The sequence below is a fragment of the Diplotaxodon limnothrissa genome, linkage group LG12, assembly GCF_057381915.1.
Source record: "Diplotaxodon limnothrissa isolate DT_005_m linkage group LG12, D_limnothrissa_male_GT1.1, whole genome shotgun sequence".
In the NCBI taxonomy this organism is placed as follows: domain Eukaryota; kingdom Metazoa; phylum Chordata; class Actinopteri; order Cichliformes; family Cichlidae; genus Diplotaxodon; species Diplotaxodon limnothrissa.
Window position 1 is genome coordinate 8,128,066 of NC_140607.1, and position 23,186 is coordinate 8,151,251.

At 45.7% G+C, this 23,186-nt stretch overlaps 2 protein-coding genes across 4 annotated transcripts in view; one reads left to right on the top strand and one right to left on the bottom strand.

Moving 5' to 3' along the window:
• tacr1a (tachykinin receptor 1a) overlaps window positions 1–23,186 on the bottom strand; it is a 69,052-nt gene that overhangs the window by 38,735 nt on the left and 7,131 nt on the right. For all 3 annotated transcript variants that reach the window (XM_085367086.1, XM_085367085.1, XM_085367087.1), the window contains one exon: window positions 10,347–10,541. In XM_085367086.1, the coding sequence (XP_085223212.1) occupies window positions 10,347–10,541 (195 nt within the window). The remainder of the gene's footprint in view (window positions 1–10,346; window positions 10,542–23,186) is intronic.
• Window positions 6,869–10,212, top strand: LOC146620824 (uncharacterized). The gene is made up of 2 exons (XM_085367667.1): window positions 6,869–8,686; window positions 10,186–10,212. Exons 1-2 carry the CDS (start codon window positions 6,869–6,871, stop codon window positions 10,210–10,212), a joined length of 1,845 nt encoding a protein of 614 aa, XP_085223793.1.

Sequence of the window (23,186 nt, forward strand, 5' to 3'; positions counted from 1 at the left end):
GATGAGCTGAGAGGGTGCCATCAGTGGGGCTGCGATCAGCCTGTGTTTGTGTGTCATTGTGTGGGTGTTTTTCTGTGTTAACATTTGTAGAATCTACCTGTGTTATTGGCATCATATGTGGTATTGGACAGTCATCCCACTAGGATTACAAGAAGACAAGCAGGAGAAACTGCAGGTCACTGGGGTGGTGTAAAGTGGGGATTCGTCCTTTTTAGATATGCTGTGTTTATCCAGCTTTGGCTAAAGCACCTTCTGAAGTTTGTATAACACAGCAAGGTGTCCGTGTGTGCAGAGAGAAGATTAACAGGCGCATTTGCACAACAATACATTTCTTTGCCTTTTCTTTGATCTCAGATCACGGGGTGAGGGGAAATGCATTTGGAGCACTTCGACAGAAGTGACAGCTTTTGCTGTTTCCTCTGCTCAGGCAATGCATAAATATGGTGTTAAAATGATTCATGTTAATGTTCACTCACTGCCTTGATATGAAAGCTCTTTGGTCCTATTTTAGCAACCAGAGGAAACATGATAATTGGAGGAAAGGGTGCTGACTGGTCATGCCTGAATGAACTGCCTGACCAGGCTCACATAGTAGTAGTAAACCATTTGAAGAGCCTGTTTTAACCTTCTTTAACTTGCAGCATCTCTCATCCAAATATCTGCCACACATCTTGTCAAACCTCTGCAGCACTCACACAGTTTCATATAATACATGATGAGAGTACTCAAATCTGCCAGTGGATAACATCAGGCATTAGTTCAAGCAGACCACAAAGTCAAGCACAGCACCAATCTCAACAGGTGAGCTCATCTCAACACCAAGCCATTGGCCGGTGGGTCCATCCAATCCAAATCTCAGATAGGGCACAATATTTAAGCTGCTGCACCCTGCCCACAGTTGTTGCTGCCCATCTGCGATCCACTCTGAAACACAAATCCACCCCAGCTCCTCCTTTCATGTTTTTCTGACTTAATATCATTTAGTACTCTGTTTACTACTAGGTTTTTGCAGCTTTTAGTGATATTATTTTTCTGTTTAAATGCTGTTTCACTTAAGGTCCACATCTACTTCTCTAAGGGTGTGTTGTTTGGGTTTTGCCTTCTGTCTTCAGAAGAATAAACACAGTCTGATGCTAAAAGATTTTGGCACTAAAGGCTCTTTGAAATCAGCCTAAACTGGAAAATACAGATAATTTAGGGAGCCAGTCGGTAGCCCGGACTTCCAACAGTATGATTAGGATGTGAAAACTTCAGCAGAAAACAATAGTTGCTTCCATCAAACTTCTCCATAAGACAGACTTAAGTAATTAAAAGATATTCAACTAACTAATTAGTTTCCACCATTTAACTAACAAAAACTCCAAAGTTTCTGACCTACACATTTGAAGTGATATTCTTGATTTTTGCATTTATTAGTATTTTAAATTAGCCATTAAATCATAACTGTCATGGTCCTGGGCCGTGTTGGCCCAGTATTCTTAGTTCTCTTGTATTTTTGTATTCAGTTCCCTGTTTAGGTTCTGTTTCCTGAGTTGCCCTGTTATGTTGTTCCCTGTGTGCTTTCCCTTTGTGACTCTCACCCCCTGTGTGCCCCTCTATGTATTCATGAGCCCTTGTCCCCTTTCGTGTTTTATTCCATGTTTTCCCCAGCCTGTTATGTCTGTGTTCTCCCCGTGCTCTCTCCTCCTGTCTGAACCTCTGTACTTCCTGTTTGACTCTGCCCGTCTCCCGTCAGTGTTATGTTCACCCCGCCCTGTCTCGTTATGGTTATCTGTGTCAGCTGTGTTCCCCGTGTGTTCCCACTTTCCTCGTTAACCCTCTGTGTATTTCTGTCTGCGTCTCCCTCTGTTCGGCGTCGCGTTCTCCCTCATGTTGTGTGTTATTCTCCCCGTGGTTCCTGGTACATCTCATGTTTAGTTTTTCCAGTTTAGTTCAGTACTGTTTTGTGTTTCACCATTAAGCCAGCATTAAAACTGTGATCTGTAAGTTTATCCCCGTGTCTGTGAGTCTGCATCTTGGGTCCTTCTCCTGCCTGCCACACAACGAATCATGACAGAAGAACGCGACCACGAACTGGACCCAGCAGCTCACAACCCCTCCGCGGACCTCCAGGAAGACTTGGTCTACACGGTGGAATACCACTGTGAGGAATGGGCGACGCTGCCTAGAGGTGAATACCGGGAGACCGTAGCCGTCCGTCTTCAGCGGATGGTGTCCGGGCTCCCGTGGCTATTCGGCGCGCTGCGCCCCCACATCCGGGACTTTCTTGTGTCCGCCGTGGGCATCCGCCCGGGGCAGCTGTCCCAGAAAGAACCGGAAACGGTCAGGATCGGGACCATGGGGCTCACCACCGTTACGCCGCCTGTTTGCTTCTCATCGGCTTCTACATCTTCGCCACCGCCTGTCTACACTACGTGGCGCACGGAGATGCCAGAGGCCAGCGACTTCGGTGAAGAGGAGCAGCAGCAGGTGTTACGGGCGTATCGGGAGGACGAGCTCCGTTGGAAGCCCTGGCTTATCACCGAGGAGGAGCTCTCGTCAGCTGTCCCACCACAGACCGACCACCCACCCTCGCCGCCGCGATCGGGCTACTCGTCTCCTGCTTCCTGCCTGGCACGGATGTGGTCTGAGGGCGAGGAGCCGGTCGCCACGGAAGGCCAGGCTGAGCCCACAGCCGCCCCTAAGAGGAAACGGCGTTCCCGCCGCTGTCGCGCACCGCCACGGCCCGTTCTGCCCTCCACTGAGCAACACGAGGTGGCTGTGGGGGGCGCGGATTCCGACCTCGAGGAGCGGCAGCAACTGGAGGAAGAGCTACGAGAGGAGCCATGGCTCGCTCCCCCCTACGATGAGGTTTTCCGCGGGACACGGCTAGCCCTTGGGGGCCCCCGGAGTTGCCTGGGACTCCCGCCTGCCACTCCGCTTACTACCGCCTCCTCAGCCGCTGCGACGCCTCAGGAGCCTCCATCTCCCACGTCTACGGGGCCCACGGCCAAAAGAAAACGGCGTTCGCGTCGCCACCGCATCGCCCGACGCTCGGAGGTGAGTGAAACTGTCCAGTCGCTCCAAGTTACCTCTGAGCGGAAGGCATGTGAGGAGGCTACGGACTTAGCCGGTGAGGTGGCTAGCAATGAGCCATTCACCGAGCCGCAGGCCAGAGACAGTTCCGCTCCCGCTTCACTCAACCCGGCAGGGACCACAGACTCGATTCACAGACTGACAAGGTTTCCCACTGCCTTTGGTTTTAATAACGGTAGGGAGGTGTTTCCTTTGGTGTCTCTTTCCGTGTCTGCAGTTCCAACTAAATCTGAGTTGCCTGTGGTTTCTCTCTTCCCTCCTGAGCCGGCCCTGCTCCTCCATCAGTGGGCAACGAAAGCATAGCTAGTGCTCTGGTGTGCCCAGCTACACTTGCTTTTCACGAACCAGAGACTGTGAACACTGGTCATGAACCCCTAGCATGTTACCAAGATGCACACATAACAGCAGATCATGGTGACCAGGACACTGTAATGTCACAACACGTCTCCTGTCTCCCCATAGGTAATAAACCAGGTGGTTCTGAACTGTTTTGCTCCAGCACCATAACCACCACTCAGGAGATGGAAGCTGGGGTCAGGCTTTATGTGACACCATTTTCTCCTGCCTCTATGAACTCGTCACTAGATAGGGTTTTGGCCCCGAACAATGTCGTAACCACCCTCTCTCAGCCTGAAGTGTCACCTGCTTCAGTTAATGGTTCACGTACCGTTTCACCTGTATCTGTCTCTCCACTCAATAGGGTTAGCACTCTGAAGCCACAGATCACTGCAGGTACGGGTTCCAACAAACACATCCATCCAACACACCACAGTCATGCTACCACGGTGCCATTGGTTAGGTCCATATCTGTGTATTTACCGTTTTTCCAGGAGTCAGCTCCTGATGATCTAAGCTTTGTTTTTGTGGATCGAGTGGTGGTTCTTGTTTTCCGTATGGTCGAACCAGCTCCTCTGAGCCGCACACTACCACCGGTTGAGTCCAACCAGCTTATGTTGACCTCTCCTAGGACTACACAGACTGGGCTAGTAACCTCTGAGCCACTTTGGACTGATGCAGACTGTGGGAACCTAATGAATGCTGGCTCAGAACTGGTGGTCCCTACCACTGTCCACTTCATGGTTTCTTGTGTTAAGATGTTAAGCCCTATAGACTGTTTTTTACCTGCTCTCTCTCTCTCTGGGTTTGTGCCTCAGCAGCCTGTGTTTCCTCAGCTCCTAGTCCAGCCAGGGGCCTTCATAACTGTTTGTCCTGCGTCTGCTGTTGGACTCCCAGGTGTGCCTATCCGGCACCCTGCGGTGACGCCACCGCTTCGCGTCACGTCAGCTGGAGGGCCCGAGGGGCCCGTTCAGCCTCCTGTCTCCGCTGGAGGGTCCGAGGGGCCCGTTCAGCCTCCTGTCTCCGCTGGAGGGTCCGAGGGGCCCGTTCAGCCTCCATCAGCCTCTGCAGCTCCGCCTGGTCCAGCCTCAGCCTCAGAGTCTTCGTCCTCGTCTGGCCCCGCCTCAGAGTCTTCGTCCTCGTCTGGCCCCGCCTCAGAGTCCTCGTCCTCGTCTGGCCCAGCCTCTGAGTCTCCTGCTTCGACTGGTCCCGCCTCGACTGGTCCTGTGCCCACCGGGCCTCGGCCAGTGCGCCTGACACTGGAGAGCCGCCGCTGCCTTCCGCGCGGCCGGCCTCCTGAACTGCTCCGTCGTCTCCTTCGCCGCCGCCGCTGCCTTCCGCGCAGCCGGCCCCCTGAACTGCTCCGTCGTCTCCTTCGCCGCCGCCGCTGCCTTCCGCGCGGCCGGCCCCCTGAACTGCTCCGTCGTCTCCTTCGCCGCCGCCGCTGCCTTCCGTGCGGCCGGTCCCCTGAACTGCTCCGTCGTCTCCTTCGTCGCCGCCGCTGCCTTCCGCGCGGCCGGCCTCCGGACCAGCTCTGTCACCTGTGCCACCCGCCCGGTCGGCCCCCCGACCGTGTGACCCGTGAACTTTTGTGCCGGTGGGCTCTGGGTCGGCCCCCTGAACTTTATTTGAACTATGGTCTTGTGCTCCTGTGTTTTCTGCTGTTCGTTTTTGTTTTTTGTTCCGAGCCCTCCGTCCTGGGCCCCCGCCGCCCGCCCTGGGTTGTTTTCTGTTTGGTTTTTGTTTTCCTGTGTTTGGGCTGTCTGGAGCCTGGGGGGGGGGGGGTGATGTCATGGTCCTGGGCCGTGTTGGCCCAGTATTCTTAGTTCTCTTGTATTTTTGTATTCAGTTCCCTGTTTAGGTTCTGTTTCCTGAGTTGCCCTGTTATGTTGTTCCCTGTGTGCTTTCCCTTTGTGACTCTCACCCCCTGTGTGCCCCTCTATGTATTCATGAGCCCTTGTCCCCTTTCGTGTTTTATTCCATGTTTTCCCCAGCCTGTTATGTCTGTGTTCTCCCCGTGCTCTCTCCTCCTGTCTGAACCTCTGTACTTCCTGTTTGACTCTGCCCGTCTCCCGTCAGTGTTATGTTCACCCCGCCCTGTCTCGTTATGGTTATCTGTGTCAGCTGTGTTCCCCGTGTGTTCCCACTTTCCTCGTTAACCCTCTGTGTATTTCTGTCTGCGTCTCCCTCTGTTCGGCGTCGCGTTCTCCCTCATGTTGTGTGTTATTCTCCCCGTGGTTCCTGGTACATCTCATGTTTAGTTTTTCCAGTTTAGTTCAGTACTGTTTTGTGTTTCACCATTAAGCCAGCATTAAAACTGTGATCTGTAAGTTTATCCCCGTGTCTGTGAGTCTGCATCTTGGGTCCTTCTCCTGCCTGCCACACAACGAATCATGACAATAACTTCATGTTTGTTATTGTATTATTGAGTAAAATACCTATTCCTCTTTTTGCCAATTGTCATAAAACCTAAAAGCAGCCTGGTTTATAAAAATGTGACAGTAATAGGCTGTAGCAGTGCATTAAAACTGGTTAAATGTGTAAATGTGTAGTGTCTGCCAGGCAGATGTTTCTTCCAAATGTTCCCCAGTAAAGAGAACATTAATGAAAAGGTGTTTTTGCTGCATGAGAGACAATGACCACTTTTAAATAAAAATCACAGCAAAGTGCTGAAAAGAAGAAAATGAGCTACTGAATATTCAGCAGTATAAGAGAGAAGACTTTGACTCCACATGTCACGGTCCTGGGTCTCCTGACCCAGCGTTTTTAGTTCTTTGTGATTTTTGTATTATTGTACTTGTGTGTGATTTATTCTATGGCTTCTAGTTTTGATCCCTTGCCCTTCATGTCTCTCTGTGTCCCCTCTGTTCTGTGTAATTGTGTGTCTTTGCATGTTTGAGTTTCTTGTTTTCTGTCACTCTGCATTGTGCATTATGTTCTCATGGTTGGTTTTTTGTTACTCTCTCTAGTCTAGTCTCTTGTGTTCCCAGCTGAGTATTTCCCTGTGTATTTTGGTTCTTAGACCTCTGCCTTATGGTTTATGTCTCTGTATTTCTTAGTTGCTGTCTCCACTGTGTCAAGTTCGCGTCTCTGTGTGATACTTCCTGTTTTACTTTGATGGTCCGTGTCTCATGTGAATGCGTCCTGCTTTGCTTGTCTCGTCAGTCCTGATTTCTCCCAGCTGTGCCCTCCTTCTGTGTCTCATTCCCCTCATTACTTCCCAGTGTATTTAAACCCTGTGTTTCTCTGAGTCAGTGTCGCGTCGTCCCTCATGCTGTGTGGATCTCCCTGTGTGTCTCTCTGTGAGTTTTCCAAGTTAGATTAGTTTGTATGTTTTTTCCCTGCCAGCAAATAAAGCTGAGTTTTGAGTTCACCTCCCTGAGTCTGTGAGTCCTGCACTTTGGGTCCAACTCCTGCCTGCCGCACAGCGATTCATGACAGTACGACGCGACCAGATATGGACCCAGCAGCACTCAACCCACCAGAAGAACTGCGTCTGGACATTATCTACTCCGTGGAAAGACTCCTGCATCTGTGGCTCGAACATGAGGGGAAGGAATTTCGCCGTGCTGTGGAAACCAAACTACAGCGTTTAATCTCTGGTCTTCCCTGGCTACTCAGTGCGCTCCACCCACTCGAACAGGATTTAATCCACAACGAGCTCCACCTTCATCCCCCAGCTGCTACTACCCACCTGCCTGAAGGGCCGGATGTGGAGCCGCTCGGCCCGTCAGAGCCATCATCAAAAAAGAAACGACGATCACGCCGCCAGCGCACCACCCCACAGCCGGACATTCAGACTTGTACATCGCCGGCTGTGGTGAGTAAGGACTCTTTTTCTGTGTCGAACCGTGGGACTATTCGTTCAGGGGCTGTGTTTTGTGCTACGGATGGTAATGTGAACAGTTTATCAGCTGCCCAGCCTCCTGAAGCTCTCTTAGCTGCCCAGCTACAAGCTGCGTCTCCTGTGTCCCCGCTAGCACAGCCATTAACTCCACCACACGCTCCATTTTCACCTCTACCATCGCTTCAGTCATCAGTTCGGTCTGCCACTCAGTCGCCCTTAGTTCCGTCATCCACACTACCACCTGTTTCCCTTCCACCACCACCATCACTACACCCAGCCATTCAGGCTGCTACTCAGTCAGACATTCAACCCATAGCCCTGCCGTTAATATACTCTGTAGCTGAGCCACTAGCCGCCCGACCCACAGCCACTTCAGCCACTCCTCCACCCGTTACACCTCCACTACAACCATCACTGCAGTCTCTAGCGCAGTCTCCTGCAGCTCTGCTTTCCCCAGTGCAGTCTCCAGTGTCCCCAGTGCAGTCTCCAGTGTCCCCAGTGCAGTCTCCAGTGTCCCCAGTGCAGCATCCCTTAGCACAGTCATCCACTCAATCACCAGCTCCACTTTCCCCTCAACTATCACTACCACCTCTAGCTCAGTCTCCTGTGCACTCACCTCTGGTTCATTCTCCTGTGAAGTCATCAACTCCACTGCCTACTCCACTCTCACCACCTCCGTTACAACAGACATCAGTTCAGTCCCCTGTGCCAGTGCAGACGCCCTCAGTTCAGTCTCCCGTGCAGTTATCTACTTCACCACCATCAGTAGCTCAGCTCCCACTCTCATCCGCATCTCCAGTAGCTCAGCTCGCACCTGAACCATTGGCCCAGTCCCCGATAGCAATACGGTCTTCTGTTCGGCTTAACATTCAGCCAGGGGTCCCAAACCTCTCTGGCTCTACATCAGCTCCTGCTGGAAGCTCGGATGAGCTCATCCAGGACTCCGCGGCTCCCACGCCGCCATCTACCTCGTCCGCTGGGGGTTCCAGTGAGCCCGGCCAGCACCTCCTCGTCTCCGCTGAAGGGCCCGAGGGGCCCGTTCAGCCACCTGTCTCCGCTGGAGGGCCCGAGGAGCCCGTTCAGCCACCTGTCTCCGCTGGAGGGCCCGAGGAGCCCGTTCAGCCACCTGTCTCCGCTGGAGGGCCCGAGGAGCCCGTTCAGCCACCTGTCTCCGCTGGAGGGCCCGAGGAGCCCGTTCAGCCACCTGTCTCCGCTGGAGGGCCCGAGGAGCCCGTTCAGCCACCTGTCTCCGCTGGAGGGCCCGAGGAGCCCGTTCAGCCACCTGTCTCCGCTGGAGGGCCCGAGGAGCCCGTTCAGCCACCTGTCTCCGCTGGAGGGCCCGAGGAGCCCGTTCAGCCACCTGTCTCCGCTGGAGGGCCCGAGGAGCCCGTTCAGCCTTCTGCCTGGTCCGGCCTCCGCATCGCCACCGTCTGGTCCTGCCTCGTCTGGTCCTGTGCCCACCAGGCCATGGCCAGCACGCCTGAGACTGGAGGGCCGCCGCTGCCTTCCGCGCGGTCGGCCCCCTGAACTGCTCCGTTGTCTCCTTCGCCGCCGCCGTTGCCTTGCGCACGGCCGGCCTCCTGAACTGTTTCCGCATCGCCGCCGTTGCCTTGCGCACGGTCGGCCCCCTGAACTGGTTCCACGTCTCCGCCGTTGCCTTCCGCATGGTCGGCCCCCTGAACTGCTCTGTGTTTGGGTTGTTTTCTTGGGCTCCGGTGTTTGCTGTGCTCTTCTTTTGTTTTCTGTTCCGAGCCCTCCGTCCTGGGCCCCCGCCGCCCGCCCTGGGTTGTTTTCTGTTTGGTTTTGTTTTTCTGTGTTTGGGCTGTCTGGAGCCAGCCCTTGAGGGGGGGGTACTGTCACGGTCCTGGGTCTCCTGACCCAGCGTTTTTAGTTCTTTGTGATTTTTGTATTATTGTACTTGTGTGTGATTTATTCTATGGCTTCTAGTTTTGATCCCTTGCCCTTCATGTCTCTCTGTGTCCCCTCTGTTCTGTGTAATTGTGTGTCTTTGCATGTTTGAGTTTCTTGTTTTCTGTCACTCTGCATTGTGCATTATGTTCTCATGGTTGGTTTTTTGTTACTCTCTCTAGTCTAGTCTCTTGTGTTCCCAGCTGAGTATTTCCCTGTGTATTTTGGTTCTTAGACCTCTGCCTTATGGTTTATGGCTCTGTATTTCTTAGTTGCTGTCTCCACTGTGTCAAGTTCGCGTCTCTGTGTGATACTTCCTGTTTTACTTTGATGGTCCGTGTCTCATGTGAATGCGTCCTGCTTTGCTTGTCTCGTCAGTCCTGATTTCTCCCAGCTGTGCCCTCCTTCTGTGTCTCATTCCCCTCGTTACTTCCCAGTGTATTTAAACCCTGTGTTTCTCTGAGTCAGTGTCGCGTCGTCCCTCATGCTGTGTGGATCTCCCTGTGTGTCTCTCTGTGAGTTTTCCAAGTTCCCAGTTTAGATTAGTTTGTATGTTTTTTCCCTGCCAGCAAATAAAGCTGAGTTTTGAGTTCACCTCCCTGAGTCTGTGAGTCCTGCACTTTGGGTCCAACTCCTGCCTGCCGCACAGCGATTCATGACACCACATGACTGAATTAGAAACCTCAGGAGTAAAATTTCCTTGAATGCTGGTAATAACTCTATTTTGAATTCTGTGTGACCCTCTGGCTTAACTCTCTTAATCTGTCGCATTTCAGATAACAAAATAAAAAATAAATCAAGTCCACATTTGGCTACTTAAGTTGATGACTGAACAGGCTCTTTCATTTATAGAATTGAGGCTGGCTTTTAGACAAGCTGGAATCAATAGCTCAGCAAGGGCACTTGTCCAAAATGCACCACATGCAGTCAGTCTTCTGTGGTTTAATAAACAGCCAAATGAGGCCGTAGGTTCTGTTTACATTAGGCTTTTGAGTCAGCTCTTTTTTGTTGTCCCACAGGCGGTTTGTCTGAGTGCTGTCACTTGACTTACTTTGAAAGCTTTAATCATTTTCACTGAATACACACAAATTTCACAAACCTCCCAAATTTGTTGTTGATGGGAAAATAATTAGCTAGGCTTGTTGACTTGAATAGCTGCTTGCCAGAGAGACTCACTCACATCTTTTTGAAGTCAAACACAGTGTATTCTGGCCAGTCGATGTAACACACCACACGGCCAGGGACCTCAGCCGTGTTGGAATAGTAGTACTGAGGAAAAGCCAGGAGCAGAGCCAGAACCCAGATCACACCCACCACCACCTTGGTCTCTGTGGAGGACATGCGCTGCTGCAGAGGGTGGATGATGGCCATGTACCTGCAGGGACACAAATGCTTCATGGTTTACATGAAAGAAGAATATAGGACAGAATAAAGAGCTTTACAGATAGAAGTTTTTTTTTTTTTTAGCATGGGATCACAAGTTATTTAAGTCCTTGACGTGGGCAAAGAGTAAAAACACTCACAGAAATAGAGTTTCTTGAGAGTAACTTGAACATGACCTCTGGGATGTGAATATTCACACGTACTTGCCCACTCAGCACCAGTAAAAACATGACCTTTTTTCTTTCATATTTACAGGTTGAAAATCACATGACGTTTTCATTTGTTCAAAAATTATTTAGACTTTGAAGATGATTTTTTTCTGCATGGGATCGTGAAACTATGCTCCCTAGAGAGTAGGGCTGCTACGATTAGTGGTCTAGTCACGATTACGTCGACAATCAAAATCATTGACGACTGATTTTATAGTCGACGCGTCGATTGAAGCTTTGTAAGATCACAAAAGACGCATGAATAAGTAGTAGGATTTAAGAGTGTAATAACGGACTGAAACAGAAGATGGCAGCACTGCATGTACAAGGATGCCAGCTGCCGTTAAACCCCGAAGAAGAAGAAGTAGCTCTGTCCCAGAATTCATAGCGCAGCCCAGCTCAGTTTCCAATAATGGCGGCAGCTGGTTAGTTTTAATGTTACTCTTATTATTCTTTCTGGTTCACAAAATAAAGTTTAACATATTTTCAAGCAAGAATGTAGCTGTGTAAACCTCAAATATCTGCTCAGTTTATCAAGACACCACATATTTTCAAAAGCGCTCCGACATCTGTTACCCACTAGCTCGATAGCTAGCCGGGGGCAAAGCTCACTAGAGCCGGTGAGAACCCCGGACTCCGGGCAAATCGTTTTCAAACCCACCGCTGTCTTTCGCTACTCAGGTTAAACATATATAAGTCACTTAGATAACTTAAAAATTTTATTGTTTGGCTTTTTTTTAGTATTTTATTTATTCCTGAGTAAATCTGTTTGGCTGAGATTAAAGTTATAGTTTTTACACAGCTAAATAAACGTCAAGCAGACAACTGATTATCAGAAGTGTGAGATGCTGGAGAATATACTCCGGTGTCCTGTTATATTTTAGATAGCAAGGAGTTTATTAAACTTCACCGAAACAATCTGCAAATTTCATTAAAATTTAATAAAATGGTAAATGGCCTGTATTTATATAGCGCTTTACTAGTCCCTAAGGACCCCAAAGCGCTTTACATATCCAGCCATATCCAGTCATCTACCCATTCACACACAGGTGATGGCAAGCTACATTGTAGCCACCTTGGGGCGCACTGACAGAGGCACCGGGCCCTCTGACCACCACCAGTAGGCAACGGGTGAAGTGTCTTGCCCAAGGACACAACAACGAGACTGTCCAAGCCGGGGGTCGAACCGGCAACCTTCCGATTACAAGGCGAACTCCCAACTCTTGAGCCACGATTGCCCCTCAACTAAACTATCATCTTGCCTTTATTTTTAGTTAGCACATACCTTAAACACTTAAAGCTGTAAGCTAATGATAGTTATATAAGAGCAGATGCATGCTGGTGCAATAAGCTGTACGTTTTACGTCCAATGGATGCATGATCTGATTAGTCGACTAATCGCAAAAATAATCGTTGACTAGTCGACTATCAAAATAATCGTTTGTGGCAGCACTACTAGAGAGACACTGGAATTACAACATAAAAGTGTTTCATAAAATGTGTGAAGGATTCCCATCAGGCTCCCTCGACGTTTCCGTAGTGATTTCACACTGCCATGTTCATGCTCCTCATCAGAGACGAAGAGGTGCAGGAATCACTTAAAATGACCTTGCACATCATTGACACTGAGCTTCATTACAAAGTCCATCTAAAGTCATTTTTCTGTTGGATCTCATTTCTCCTCATTGAAAATACAATACTTCAGGGAGAGAAAGAAATAATTATCAACTCCCCATCAGTTCTTATTTTAAACCTCTGTATAGATTTTTGACTTACATTTATTAGAGATTTGGTTGTATTGACTGAGTTGCACTTTAATTCATGTTTTTCCTGCTAGCTCCATAATCTTGAAGGTATGCTTATCTGGTGAAGTGTTTTCTTTATGGAAGTCATTTCTCAAGGATTTTCAGTTTCAATTACTAAATTCCCACACTATGTGAAAAGCCTATAATGTTGATATTTTTGTTGTACACAGTATACTGTTACTAATTTTCGTCTCTTTTCAGAAAAGCTCTCCAGCCAAATGCCATCCTGAGCCAAAGAGGTCTAATTAAAGGCTTAATCCCACTAATAACCCAAATGAATCTGCTAAATGGATATTCTCACTCTAATTATATCAAGCACAAGAGCAGGCTTTTAAAATCAAATGCTCCCTGCAGTCCACTGAAAGCGGGAGATCAGTACCTCGGCTTTACCTTAGCTCTACTTCAAAAGGCTCTGGCAGCCATGTGGCTTTTCCTTCATGTAGGTGAGTCATATTTAAGCTGGTGATGTCAGATTCAAACACACACCTGCAGAGAACAGTGGTCCGCTTGCCCAAAAGCCCAAATCACCATTATTATCCCTACTGGCATGCAAACTGGACACCAAACTACACTTGCCTTCACCCTCCGCATGTTCTCGAGTTCTTCTCTCGGCCCTTGGTTTTTCTTGAGCTTTTCATGTTCCTTCCTCCTGATGTTGCCCCAATTCAGTATAGCTACATTTATTACTACAACCATCTTCCTCTACTTGTCTACCACTATCATTTCTGGTTGGTAAGCCATCACCAGTGGGTCTTACTGTATTTGGAAGTCCCACAGGATCTTAGCTTGGTCACTCTCAACCACCCTAGGGGGAGTGTGTCTCATATTGACCTTGGGACTTAGGCCACACTCCGTACAGATGTTCTTGTACACTATGTCAGCCACTTGGTTATGGCGTTCCATGTATGCTTTGCCTGCTAGCATCTTGCACCCTGCTTTTATGTGCTGTATTGTCTCAGGGGCATCTTCACACAGCCTGCACCTGGGGCCTGGTTCTGTTAGATTAATCTTCTCCTGCAGTTACAAAAAATAAAAAATAAAAAACACATTCAGACACAGACACACTTCTTTACCTGAAAGTAATTTCATTTTCATGGATTTGCTGGTAGAGATCTTAGCACCCCTGTGTTTCCCTCCCCTTCATTCATATCTTGGTAAACACACCCTTGAGACTTTGTACTTCAAACATCTGTCTGTAGGCAATATCTGATTCCTCGCAATAGGATTCCCTCTCACAAGGTAGCAGGTAGCTTGGGCAGTAAATACTGGATGTCATGTCTGACATACACCTCCAGTTATCCACAAATTGAACCTAAAACTGCAATGGCAATGCAGTGGTTCAATATAAACACCATGAACCTGCTGCAGAGTTTTCCTGTAATGTAAGTGATTAAGAATGAGACAGTAAAGGTGATTGATTAATTATTTATTTTATTTTTTTCAGAAATTGTATTTGAATGTAGGCGGTGGTAATTGTATTGTTAATCTATTTCTTGTGGTCCTTCATCTTTTTTTGGTTTACTATTTCTTTTTGCAGCAAATTACGTAAATTTCCATCTGTAGCTGGAAGCTGGATGATGGTAGCAAAGCTTGTGTGTGTTTCTGTATGTGAGAGTTCATTGTGTTTGTGAGATGTAATTTGAAGTATTGCATCTGTTGTTGCCATTATAGACTCTTTGCATACCTGTAAATCCTTCAGCCACCACTCACTCATGCAAAACCAATAGGAGCAGTCCACAGGGACTTCCCTGAATAGAAACCAGTTACCATCCCAGCAGCAGACATCCAAGAAAGTGTCTCAAGTATGATGAGTTGGACAGCACCATTCACACTTACTGGCTAAAGAAACGAACTGCACTCAATGAGCACGACAGCACAAATGAACCAGCTGCTACTGGATGAGATGCGAAATCGCAGAAATGGCAAATGAGGATTGATGAGGATTTCAGGGACGTGGCAACACTAAAGGCCAACTTCAAACCAATTACGAAAGTCACCATTAACCTCCTAAGACCCGAACTCTTCCACGACATGCATTTTACCTTATTTTTGTTTTTATGAAAAATCAGAGCCACATATGAAGGTATTCATTTAAATTTTGATAGAACAGTAGCAGTATAATGTCCTCGTAAGTAGATATCAGGCCCTTGTAGAGCAAAATTTAGTATTTTGGTCTAAATAACGCACAATGTGATGTCCACATATGTGGACGCCAGGTCCTAGAAGGTTAAGTGTTGGATTTACCAAGGAGATGCCCCCCTGTCCCATATATTGCTATGCATAGGCACGAATCCCCTCAAAATGGAGAAAAATTAGCCTCCTCATCTACATAGATGACATCTAGTTGTGACCCAGTTTGTGTAATTCTGGTTTAAGTTATATTCTTTGATTTATTGTTTGTCATGGGTTTGGTTCTTTTTATTGTTTTCTGCTTGTGTCATATTTATAGTTCCTAGTTCACTGTCCCTTCCCTGTGTTTTACATTTACAGGGAGTGCAGAATTATTAGGCAAATGAGTATTTTGTCCACATCATCCTCTTCATGCATGTTGTCTTACTCCAAGCTGTATAGGCTCGAAACAATCAAGCGTTTCATTCAAAATAGTCAACAGGGTCACAAGAAGCGTGTGGAAAAACCAAGGCGCAAAATAACTGCCCATGAACTGAGAAAAGTCAAGCGTGCACCTGCCAAGATGCCACTTGCCACCAGTTTGCCCATATTTCAGAGCTTCAACATCACTGGAGTGCCCAAAAGCACAAGATGTGCAATACTCAGAGACATGGCCAAGGTAAGAATGGCTGAAAAACGACCACCACTGAACAAGACACACAAGCTGAAACGTCAAGACTGGGCCAAGAAATATCTCAAGACTGGTTTTTCTAAGGTTTTATGGACTGATGAAATGAGAGTGAGTCTTGATGGGCCAGATGGATGGGCCCGTGGCTGGATTGGTAAAGGGCAGAGAGCTCCAGTCCGACTCAGACTCAGGCTTTTGAGTGTCCTTGCAAAGAAAGGTGGCTATATTGGTCGCTGATTTGTTTTTGTTTTGTTTTTGAATGTCAGAAATGTATATTTGTGAATGTGGAGATGTTATATTGGTGTCACTGGTAAAAAAAAAATTGAAATAGGTATATATTTGTTTTTTGTTAAGTTGCCTACTAATTATGCACAGTAATAGTCACCTGCACACACAGATATCCCCCTAAAATAGCTAAAACTAAAAGCAAACTAAAAACTACTTCCAAAAACATTCAGCTTTGATATTGAGTTTTTTGGCTTCATTGAGAACATGGTTGTTGTTCAATAATGAAATTATTCCTCAAAAATACAACTTGCCTAATAATTCTGCACTCCCTGTATAAGAAAAACTAAATACTGTCAAAATTTGCAGTCCTATGTGGCCTTATAATAATGGAGCCAAAGTTAAGCTAGTAATTTAAATTACTTCAGCACCACCACACTCAATTATCTTGTAGCTTATTTTTTTTTTAACTTCCTATACAGACACCAAATTAAATAATAACATTAATAACAGCAGCCACCAGTCAGCTAAGTGCCCTCAATTAGACACATCCAGTCTCATGGCTGTTTTTTCCAAGCTCTAACCTGAGTAGATTTTGTTCAGTGACAGGAAATGACAAGTGTTAAAATCAGTATTTATTTTTTTTTTTTTGCTCAGAGGTGACATGGCTCTGTGGCACCTTTTCAAAATTATCTAAACGTCTGAGACTAAATGATGCATGTGCATTTACCGAAGATCTGAGAGCGACTTGTCTTTTGAAATATTTGCAGCACATAAAATAACAATGTTTTTTTTTGTTTCAATGAGATCATGTTTGCGAACGTATATGATGGTATCTCCTCTCACCACTAATTAATTATAATGATATAACTCTTCTATATTTCTATATTCTTCTATATTAGGTGTTTTGTGGCCGACATGCCCTTGACTTCTCAAATGAGTAACCATAGTAACACTTCATATCAGCGTTTAACAGCAAATCAGCAGCTCAAACAGCACTTTGCTACATTTGTGCGAGTCCTTGTACGTTAGCAATGTCTGATTACTGGTGACTAAAACATGACCACACATTTTACTGTATCTATGATAGGAAAGGACAAAACATGCTCTTCCTGCTTTCCTCCTAGTGCTCTCATCATGAGGTGTGGATGACTGTTGTTGGGAAGAATGAAATTTAATTTAGCTAAACAAATCAGCTTAGCTACATCTTGTTGCAACTTCCTGATCGATCAGCTATAATCATATTTAACGATTAGCTTGATCACAACAACTAGTAGACCCTACAGTTTCCTTGGTTTTTGAAGAGCCATATGACAATTCAAGCTTAGGATAAGCATCAACAGGTTGATGTTTTAACAACTGCATAACTGCAAAGCATACCCTACCTAATAAACAGAGTGAGGCACGCTGTCAGTACCATGGCATGAGATAAGCCACTACCATAACCAAATCATCAGTTAGAATACTGAATGTTGCTAACAAGGTTATGTTTTTGGTAGTGTTTGCATGTGTGTGTGCGCGTATGTCATCATTCTGTTTGCAAACATAGAAGCTTAAAAAGCTTTGAATGATTTCTGATAAAACTTTGTAACGGTGTAGAGTGGGGTCATGTTAACAGTTTGTTAAAATTTGGCTTATATCCACCAAAGTCAGCAAAATGATTTATTGGTTGAAAATCGACCAATTTAGAAACTATCCTTACAAGTGTGTTTGTGTATTGACAGCATATAGAAGAAACTGTATAAAGATTTAAAATATTATGTAATTTGAACTCTGACCTCTCTTTCAAGGTCAATAGTGTCATGGTTCTGGGTTATTTTGACCCAGCTTTTTCTGTTTCTTATGTTTTGGTGTGTTTCTGATTATGATTTATGTTCTGATTATTTAGTGATACTGTTTTGATTATGGTTATTATTTTTGTAGGTTTAGTTCCGTGTCAAGTCTGTCTCACTCTGTCTAGTCCGTGTCTTAGTAAAGTGTTTTACTTTGAAGGTTCATGTTCATGCCTGATGTCAATGTGTTCAGTTGTACTTTTCCCCTCGTTAGCCTAGTTTCTCCCAGCTGTGTCTCCCTCCTGTTGCCCATTTCCTGATCACCGCCCTGTGTATATGAGCCCTGTGTATTCCTGTGCTCTCTGTCGTGTCGTCTGCGTTACTCTGTGTAACCCTGCATTACGCTGTGTAACCCGGTGGTCTTTCTGCATCTCTCTGCCATCTTTCTCTGTGCATTTTGCGCCTCCTCCTGTGAGTGTTTGGTTTCAGGTTAGTCTTATGTCCTTGTCTAGTCTCGTGTTTTTGTATTACTTTTCCCTGGAACACTCTCTCACAGTCTGTTCTCTAAAACCTAAAGGAGGAATTATGGATTTGATCTACTGGTCCCTAAATGCAATTGACACCCCTTTCTCAACGAGAAGTTTGGGCTTGGGTGAGCCTGAGTGCTGAAGATATCTACCTATTCGGAACCATGGTAACAGGGTTCTTGCCGATCGGAGCTGGCTTGGCCCTGACTTATCGAAGAATTAAGAAAGCGGAACCGGCTGTTCAAACCCCCACAAGGCTGCCCACTGGGATTGAAATGATGGGACAAGGCGTGAGTTTCTCAAAATGGGCTCATTGAGTGCAGCACGGATAAGATCTTGGAGAACGCATGGCTGCCGTGAATAGTCAGAATAAGATCTCTGAGTGCAGACTGGATACATCTTGGAGGGGCTCGCTCGGAATAACATCTCTGAGCGCAAATTGGATGACATCTTGGGGAGGCTCGCTGTGGTAGTGAGTTCTCAGAATCGGCTCTTTGAGCACAAGAATGACAACATCACAGAGCGCAAGTTTGATAACATCATGGAGAAGCTCACGGCTCTCCAACGGGAGATTGAGAGACCAGTGTTGGACTGTTAGAACAGCTTTGAAATTCATATGAGCTGTTCGCACTAAAGTAAAAAGCACCATCACTTCATGCGGATACCCTTTCGGCGCCAGCTGCGGTCGCAAGGCTGGAGCCGAACAAAAACACCCTGATAACGACTGTGTTTAGTCTGTTCCTTCCCATTCCATGCAAGGGCACCTGGGTTGGCTGGAAGACTGTTTACTTAGCCTGGCAGGGCGAAGGACACTGTCTCAGCTGAACTCTGGACACGCACACACATACATACATACACACTGATATCCACACACTCATCCCCCCTCCCTTTCCAAATGCCTTCGATGCTTGTTCCCTCCTGGGAACAAGGCGGGTCTGAGCCCGGAATGGTATGGCCCGCGCTGGAATGGTAGCGCTGGGCAGGATGGCTGCTGTGTTCGCTTCGGATTACTCCTCAACCCCCACCCGACCCTGTGGCTTGTCACGTGTTCCATAATGTTGTGCTGTGGACATTTATGTGCTCTTTTGTGCAGAGGAGTTTTTCTGTTTCCTGTTCTCATGCTGTCCTCCCACAGGAACCCAGCATGAGTAGAGGTCTCTTTTTTTTCCTCTTGTACTTTCCCATTGCAGTGTATATTTCAGTGTTGTTTTTTTTGTTTTGTTTTGTTTTGTTTTTTGTTTTGTTTCTTTTTCTGTAACGTTACCGATCTCCGACGTGTGTGTGTGTGTGTGTGTGTGTGTGTGTGAGTGAGGTCGGGGGGGGGTCTTATTTCACTGCAGGGCAACATGCATGTGGCGAATAAAGCCTTGATTGTTTTTGTCACTTCTGTAAATAAACACTCACTCGCACCCCAGCCAGTACCTGCATTTTGGCTCCTTTTCTCAATACACCACACGACTGCTGCCCCAGCTGTGACAAATAGATTTATATGATAGTCAAAGTAATCATAATAAGTGAAAATTGTGTTTCTTACGGCCATTGTTGTCTACTAAAAACATATAGCCATATATTTAAATGGGAAAAACACAAGGGTCTGTACTTTGCTCTGCAATTTGGAGCGACTGTGGTTCAGGGTGTTGGGAAGCTCATCTTGTAACCGGATAGTTATCGGTTCGATGCCCTGCTCTGTCTGTCTTGGTCGTTGTGTCCTTGGGCAAGACACTTCACCTACCGCCTACTGGTGTTGGCCAGAGGGGCCGATGGCACGATATGGCGACCTCATTTCTGTCAGTCTGCCCCAGGGCAGCTGTGGCTACAACTGTAGCTTGCCTCCACCATTGTGTGAATGTGAGAGTGAATAAATGAAGGTATATTTTTTGGTCACTAATTGCACAGAGCTATTCTTACTACAGGCATACCATATTCAGAGGTACAGTACTTGTACCTAACTGTAGGATAAAGTGATAAAGCATTTTTACCGTTCCCTGTAACGCTGCTGTACCCCGAGTTCTCTTTGTGCATTAGAGGTGCAGTCCATATCTGCCTCAATAAACATAATATAGCAGGTTTCTAGGTTTCACTAGCATGGCTATTTAGCATGTTTATTTCATCAGCTTGTTTCACTATTCTGTTTTAATCTCCCAGTTTGTTGTTGTATCAGCATTATTCTTACTTACCCTGATTAATAAAATGAACTTGATGTTTCAATTTTGTGGAGTGCCTAATTGGATATTGAATTAGATTGTGGTTTTGCATATTATTTTAACAAATAAAACAAATTGGATTAAATTTGTGCATAGTTTGGGAACTCAAATGGGGAAAAACTTAATAGCATCAAATGAAAATTCTGTGCTAATATTCATGCTAATTTGCAAAGCAAAGCAATGCTCTGTCAGCATTTTTCCTGATTAGTCACGTCAGAGAATCCTCTCGTGAGGAGTGATCCCTTTCTTCCCATTTTTTATGTACAAGGCATGAATCATGGAGAAGCAGAAGGGAGGAAGAAGCCAGAATAACTTCCCTTGATGGTCCCTCTGGATATAGCAGACAGAACAGGAAGGGAAGATGTGGAAATTGGAGGAAGGACATGAGATGGAGAGGAGAACACATTAAGCTGTAGTGGGTTAGCAGCAAATAAACCCCTCCTAAGACCTGCTTTTCCTGGTGTAAGCTGTCCTCCAGCTATAGTAGGTAAATATAAAAAGTACTTCATCTCCTTTGATCCAGTCTCAGCTGGTGATTTTTCATTTCTTTGTTTACTCCTCAGTCATATTGATTGTTGATTAAGTGGCACCCTTAAAGGATTCCTTTATGAAAGAACGTGGCATTATCACAACACATGGATGGCAACAGAAATTGTTACAACTTTAAAATGTACAGTTTGTTTGATTCAGATTCATATCATTCAGCAACTATTGAAGTACCTCCTAGAAGTTGATGCTTGTCAATTCTGGGTTGAAAAATGAAACTGCCACACAAGTGTAAAAACTGCAGTTCCTTCAATGGCCACTTCAAGTTACAAAAACCCATCAGTTGTCATAGATCTCCCTAAGGCTCAATGTTACAGCAGAAATGAATGTATTTAACTCTGGTCTAAGAGAAAGAGCTATGCCTTATTTTTCATGACAGCTGGTGGGAGTGGGAAGATTTTTATTGTTTAAATAGTTTTAAAGGTGAAGTTAAATGATGTAAGTGCTTTTCTGTCATCTACTAAAAGGCACTCTAAAGAGTAGCTCTTTACTTTGTTCTGGTACAACAGCTTAGTTTTAATCCTGTTCTTTACCAGCCAACATTACCAGTTAATAATAACATCACAATGAGTTTTTGCAAGCACCTAGCTAACCATGCTAGCTAGCTGTCTTTAGTATTAGCTGACAAATAACCAGCTCTACTGTTTCTACTAGGGTGACCAACCGTCCTCTTTTCCCCGGACATTTCCACTTTTCACGTTCTGTCCGGGGGGATTTTCGAGATGGATGAAAAAGGTTTTCCTATAGGCTTACAGAGGACCCATATGTGCAACTTCGTCCCCGAACTGCTGCGTTGTAAGTGGTTGTTCCGCGCTCACAGACGGGACAGAGTGCGCAGTGGCGCGCTGAAAAGATGCTACAAGATGCCAAAGCGCAAGTGCATCTTTTCAGACAAACTGCAAAACAAATTTCCCTTGTACCATCCCTCAGAATAAATGGGAGGTGGAGTCCACTGTGTGCAGAGGTGGTAAATACATTTGTGTGTCTAACAAAGGTTTAAAAACGTATAAACAGTGGTGCATATAAGTGGTCCGCAGGTGCGCATTCGCTGTCAAAATAAAAGACGCGCACCAGATAAGAAGTTGCAACGCGCGTTCGCGTACATATAAAAGGCACTGTTTTTGTTCGCTAGAGTGGGATTTTCACGGCATATTCTGCACCAAATCTTTGTGCGTTCATCATTTGTTTGAAGCCAGCTCACCTCCTGCAACCACTTTTCCGAGAATACGCGAATACGAGGTTCGGACTCCTTCTGACATTTCTTTGGAGGTGGAGGAACACCAAAGTAATTGCTTAAAGGAGCTTGCTTCTTCGACATCTTTAAGAGTTCTAAACAAATGTCTGTCTTCCTCCAGAAAATCTTATGTACGCAAACGTGCGTTGCAACTTCTTATCTGGTGCGCGCCTTTTATTTTGACAGCGATTGCGCACCTGCGGACCACTTATATGCACCCTGTATATAAAGGCTGTGCGAGGCGAAAATTCATCTAGTAAGTTGACTGAGTTCTTTGTTACACCTGGGAAAAACAAGGATGTTGTTGTGTCTGCAGCAGAAGGTGCACTGGCATTTCATACTATGAAGCGTCACAATAGCTACAGATTCATGGATTGCACTTGTGTGTTGCTAAAAAAAAAAGAAGCGTTTCCAGATTTTAACAAAGCAAAAAAGTGCCTGCACCAAGACTGAAGCTATTGTCAATGGTGTCATAGTGCTACATTCAGTTGAAGTCACTCTTTGAGCTCTTAATAAAATCCAGTACTGTGGCATTTCTCAGACTTACCAGAGAATATATTTCCAATCATACTTTGACTGGAAGAATGGTGGCGTGCAAAGAAAATTAATTGAGGTTAGAAACGCGAAATGAGACAGCAGAAACCATTGCGCAATACCTCATTGGTCATTTTTCTTATACAAATGAGGCATTATTTCTGTAACGTTATTTAATTCTAGAGGTTTTTAAAATATTTTTTTGCACTTGTTGACTTGTAAGAACCTTTAAGACATTTTTTAATTTCACCATTCATTTACCGCACAGAGAAGGCATTATTTTAATATGTTAAAATTTTATTTAAGCAAACAGTATTATTAAAATTCCTCATGACTGTGCCAAGTGTCCTCTTTTTTGGAAATCAAAATATGGTCACCCTATTTCTACCAAATAAAATAATTAAATAAATGAGTAACATAATAAAATTATAATTTAAAAAACAAACAAACATATAAACAAAAACAATGGTCAAATCGTCAAACTCATGTCTTTAACCTCCTAGGACCTGGACATCACATTTTGGGTTATTTAGACCAAAATACTCAATTTTGCTCTACAAGGGCCTGATATCCACTTATGAGGACATTATACTGCTACTGTTCTATCGAAATTTTAAATGAATATCCTCATATGTGGCTCTCATTTTTCTTAGAAACAAAAATTAGGTAAAAAATAAATAAATATAAATTTTGCTAATTCTTTGTTTTTACATTCATCAGGTCCCAATCTGTCATGGTCCTGGGCCATGTTGGCCCAGTATTCTTAGTTTTCGTGTCTTTTGTA

Bases quoted from the DNA above. Each gene is read 5' to 3' on its own strand.
- LOC146620824 (XM_085367667.1), top strand. From the start codon at position 6,869: ATGGACCCAGCAGCACTCAACCCACCAGAAGAACTGCGTCTGGACATT. The intron at 8,687-10,185 runs GTCTGGTCCTGC...GTTGTCCCACAG, and splicing joins CCGGCCTCCGCATCGCCACC to GCGGTTTGTCTGAGTGCTGT.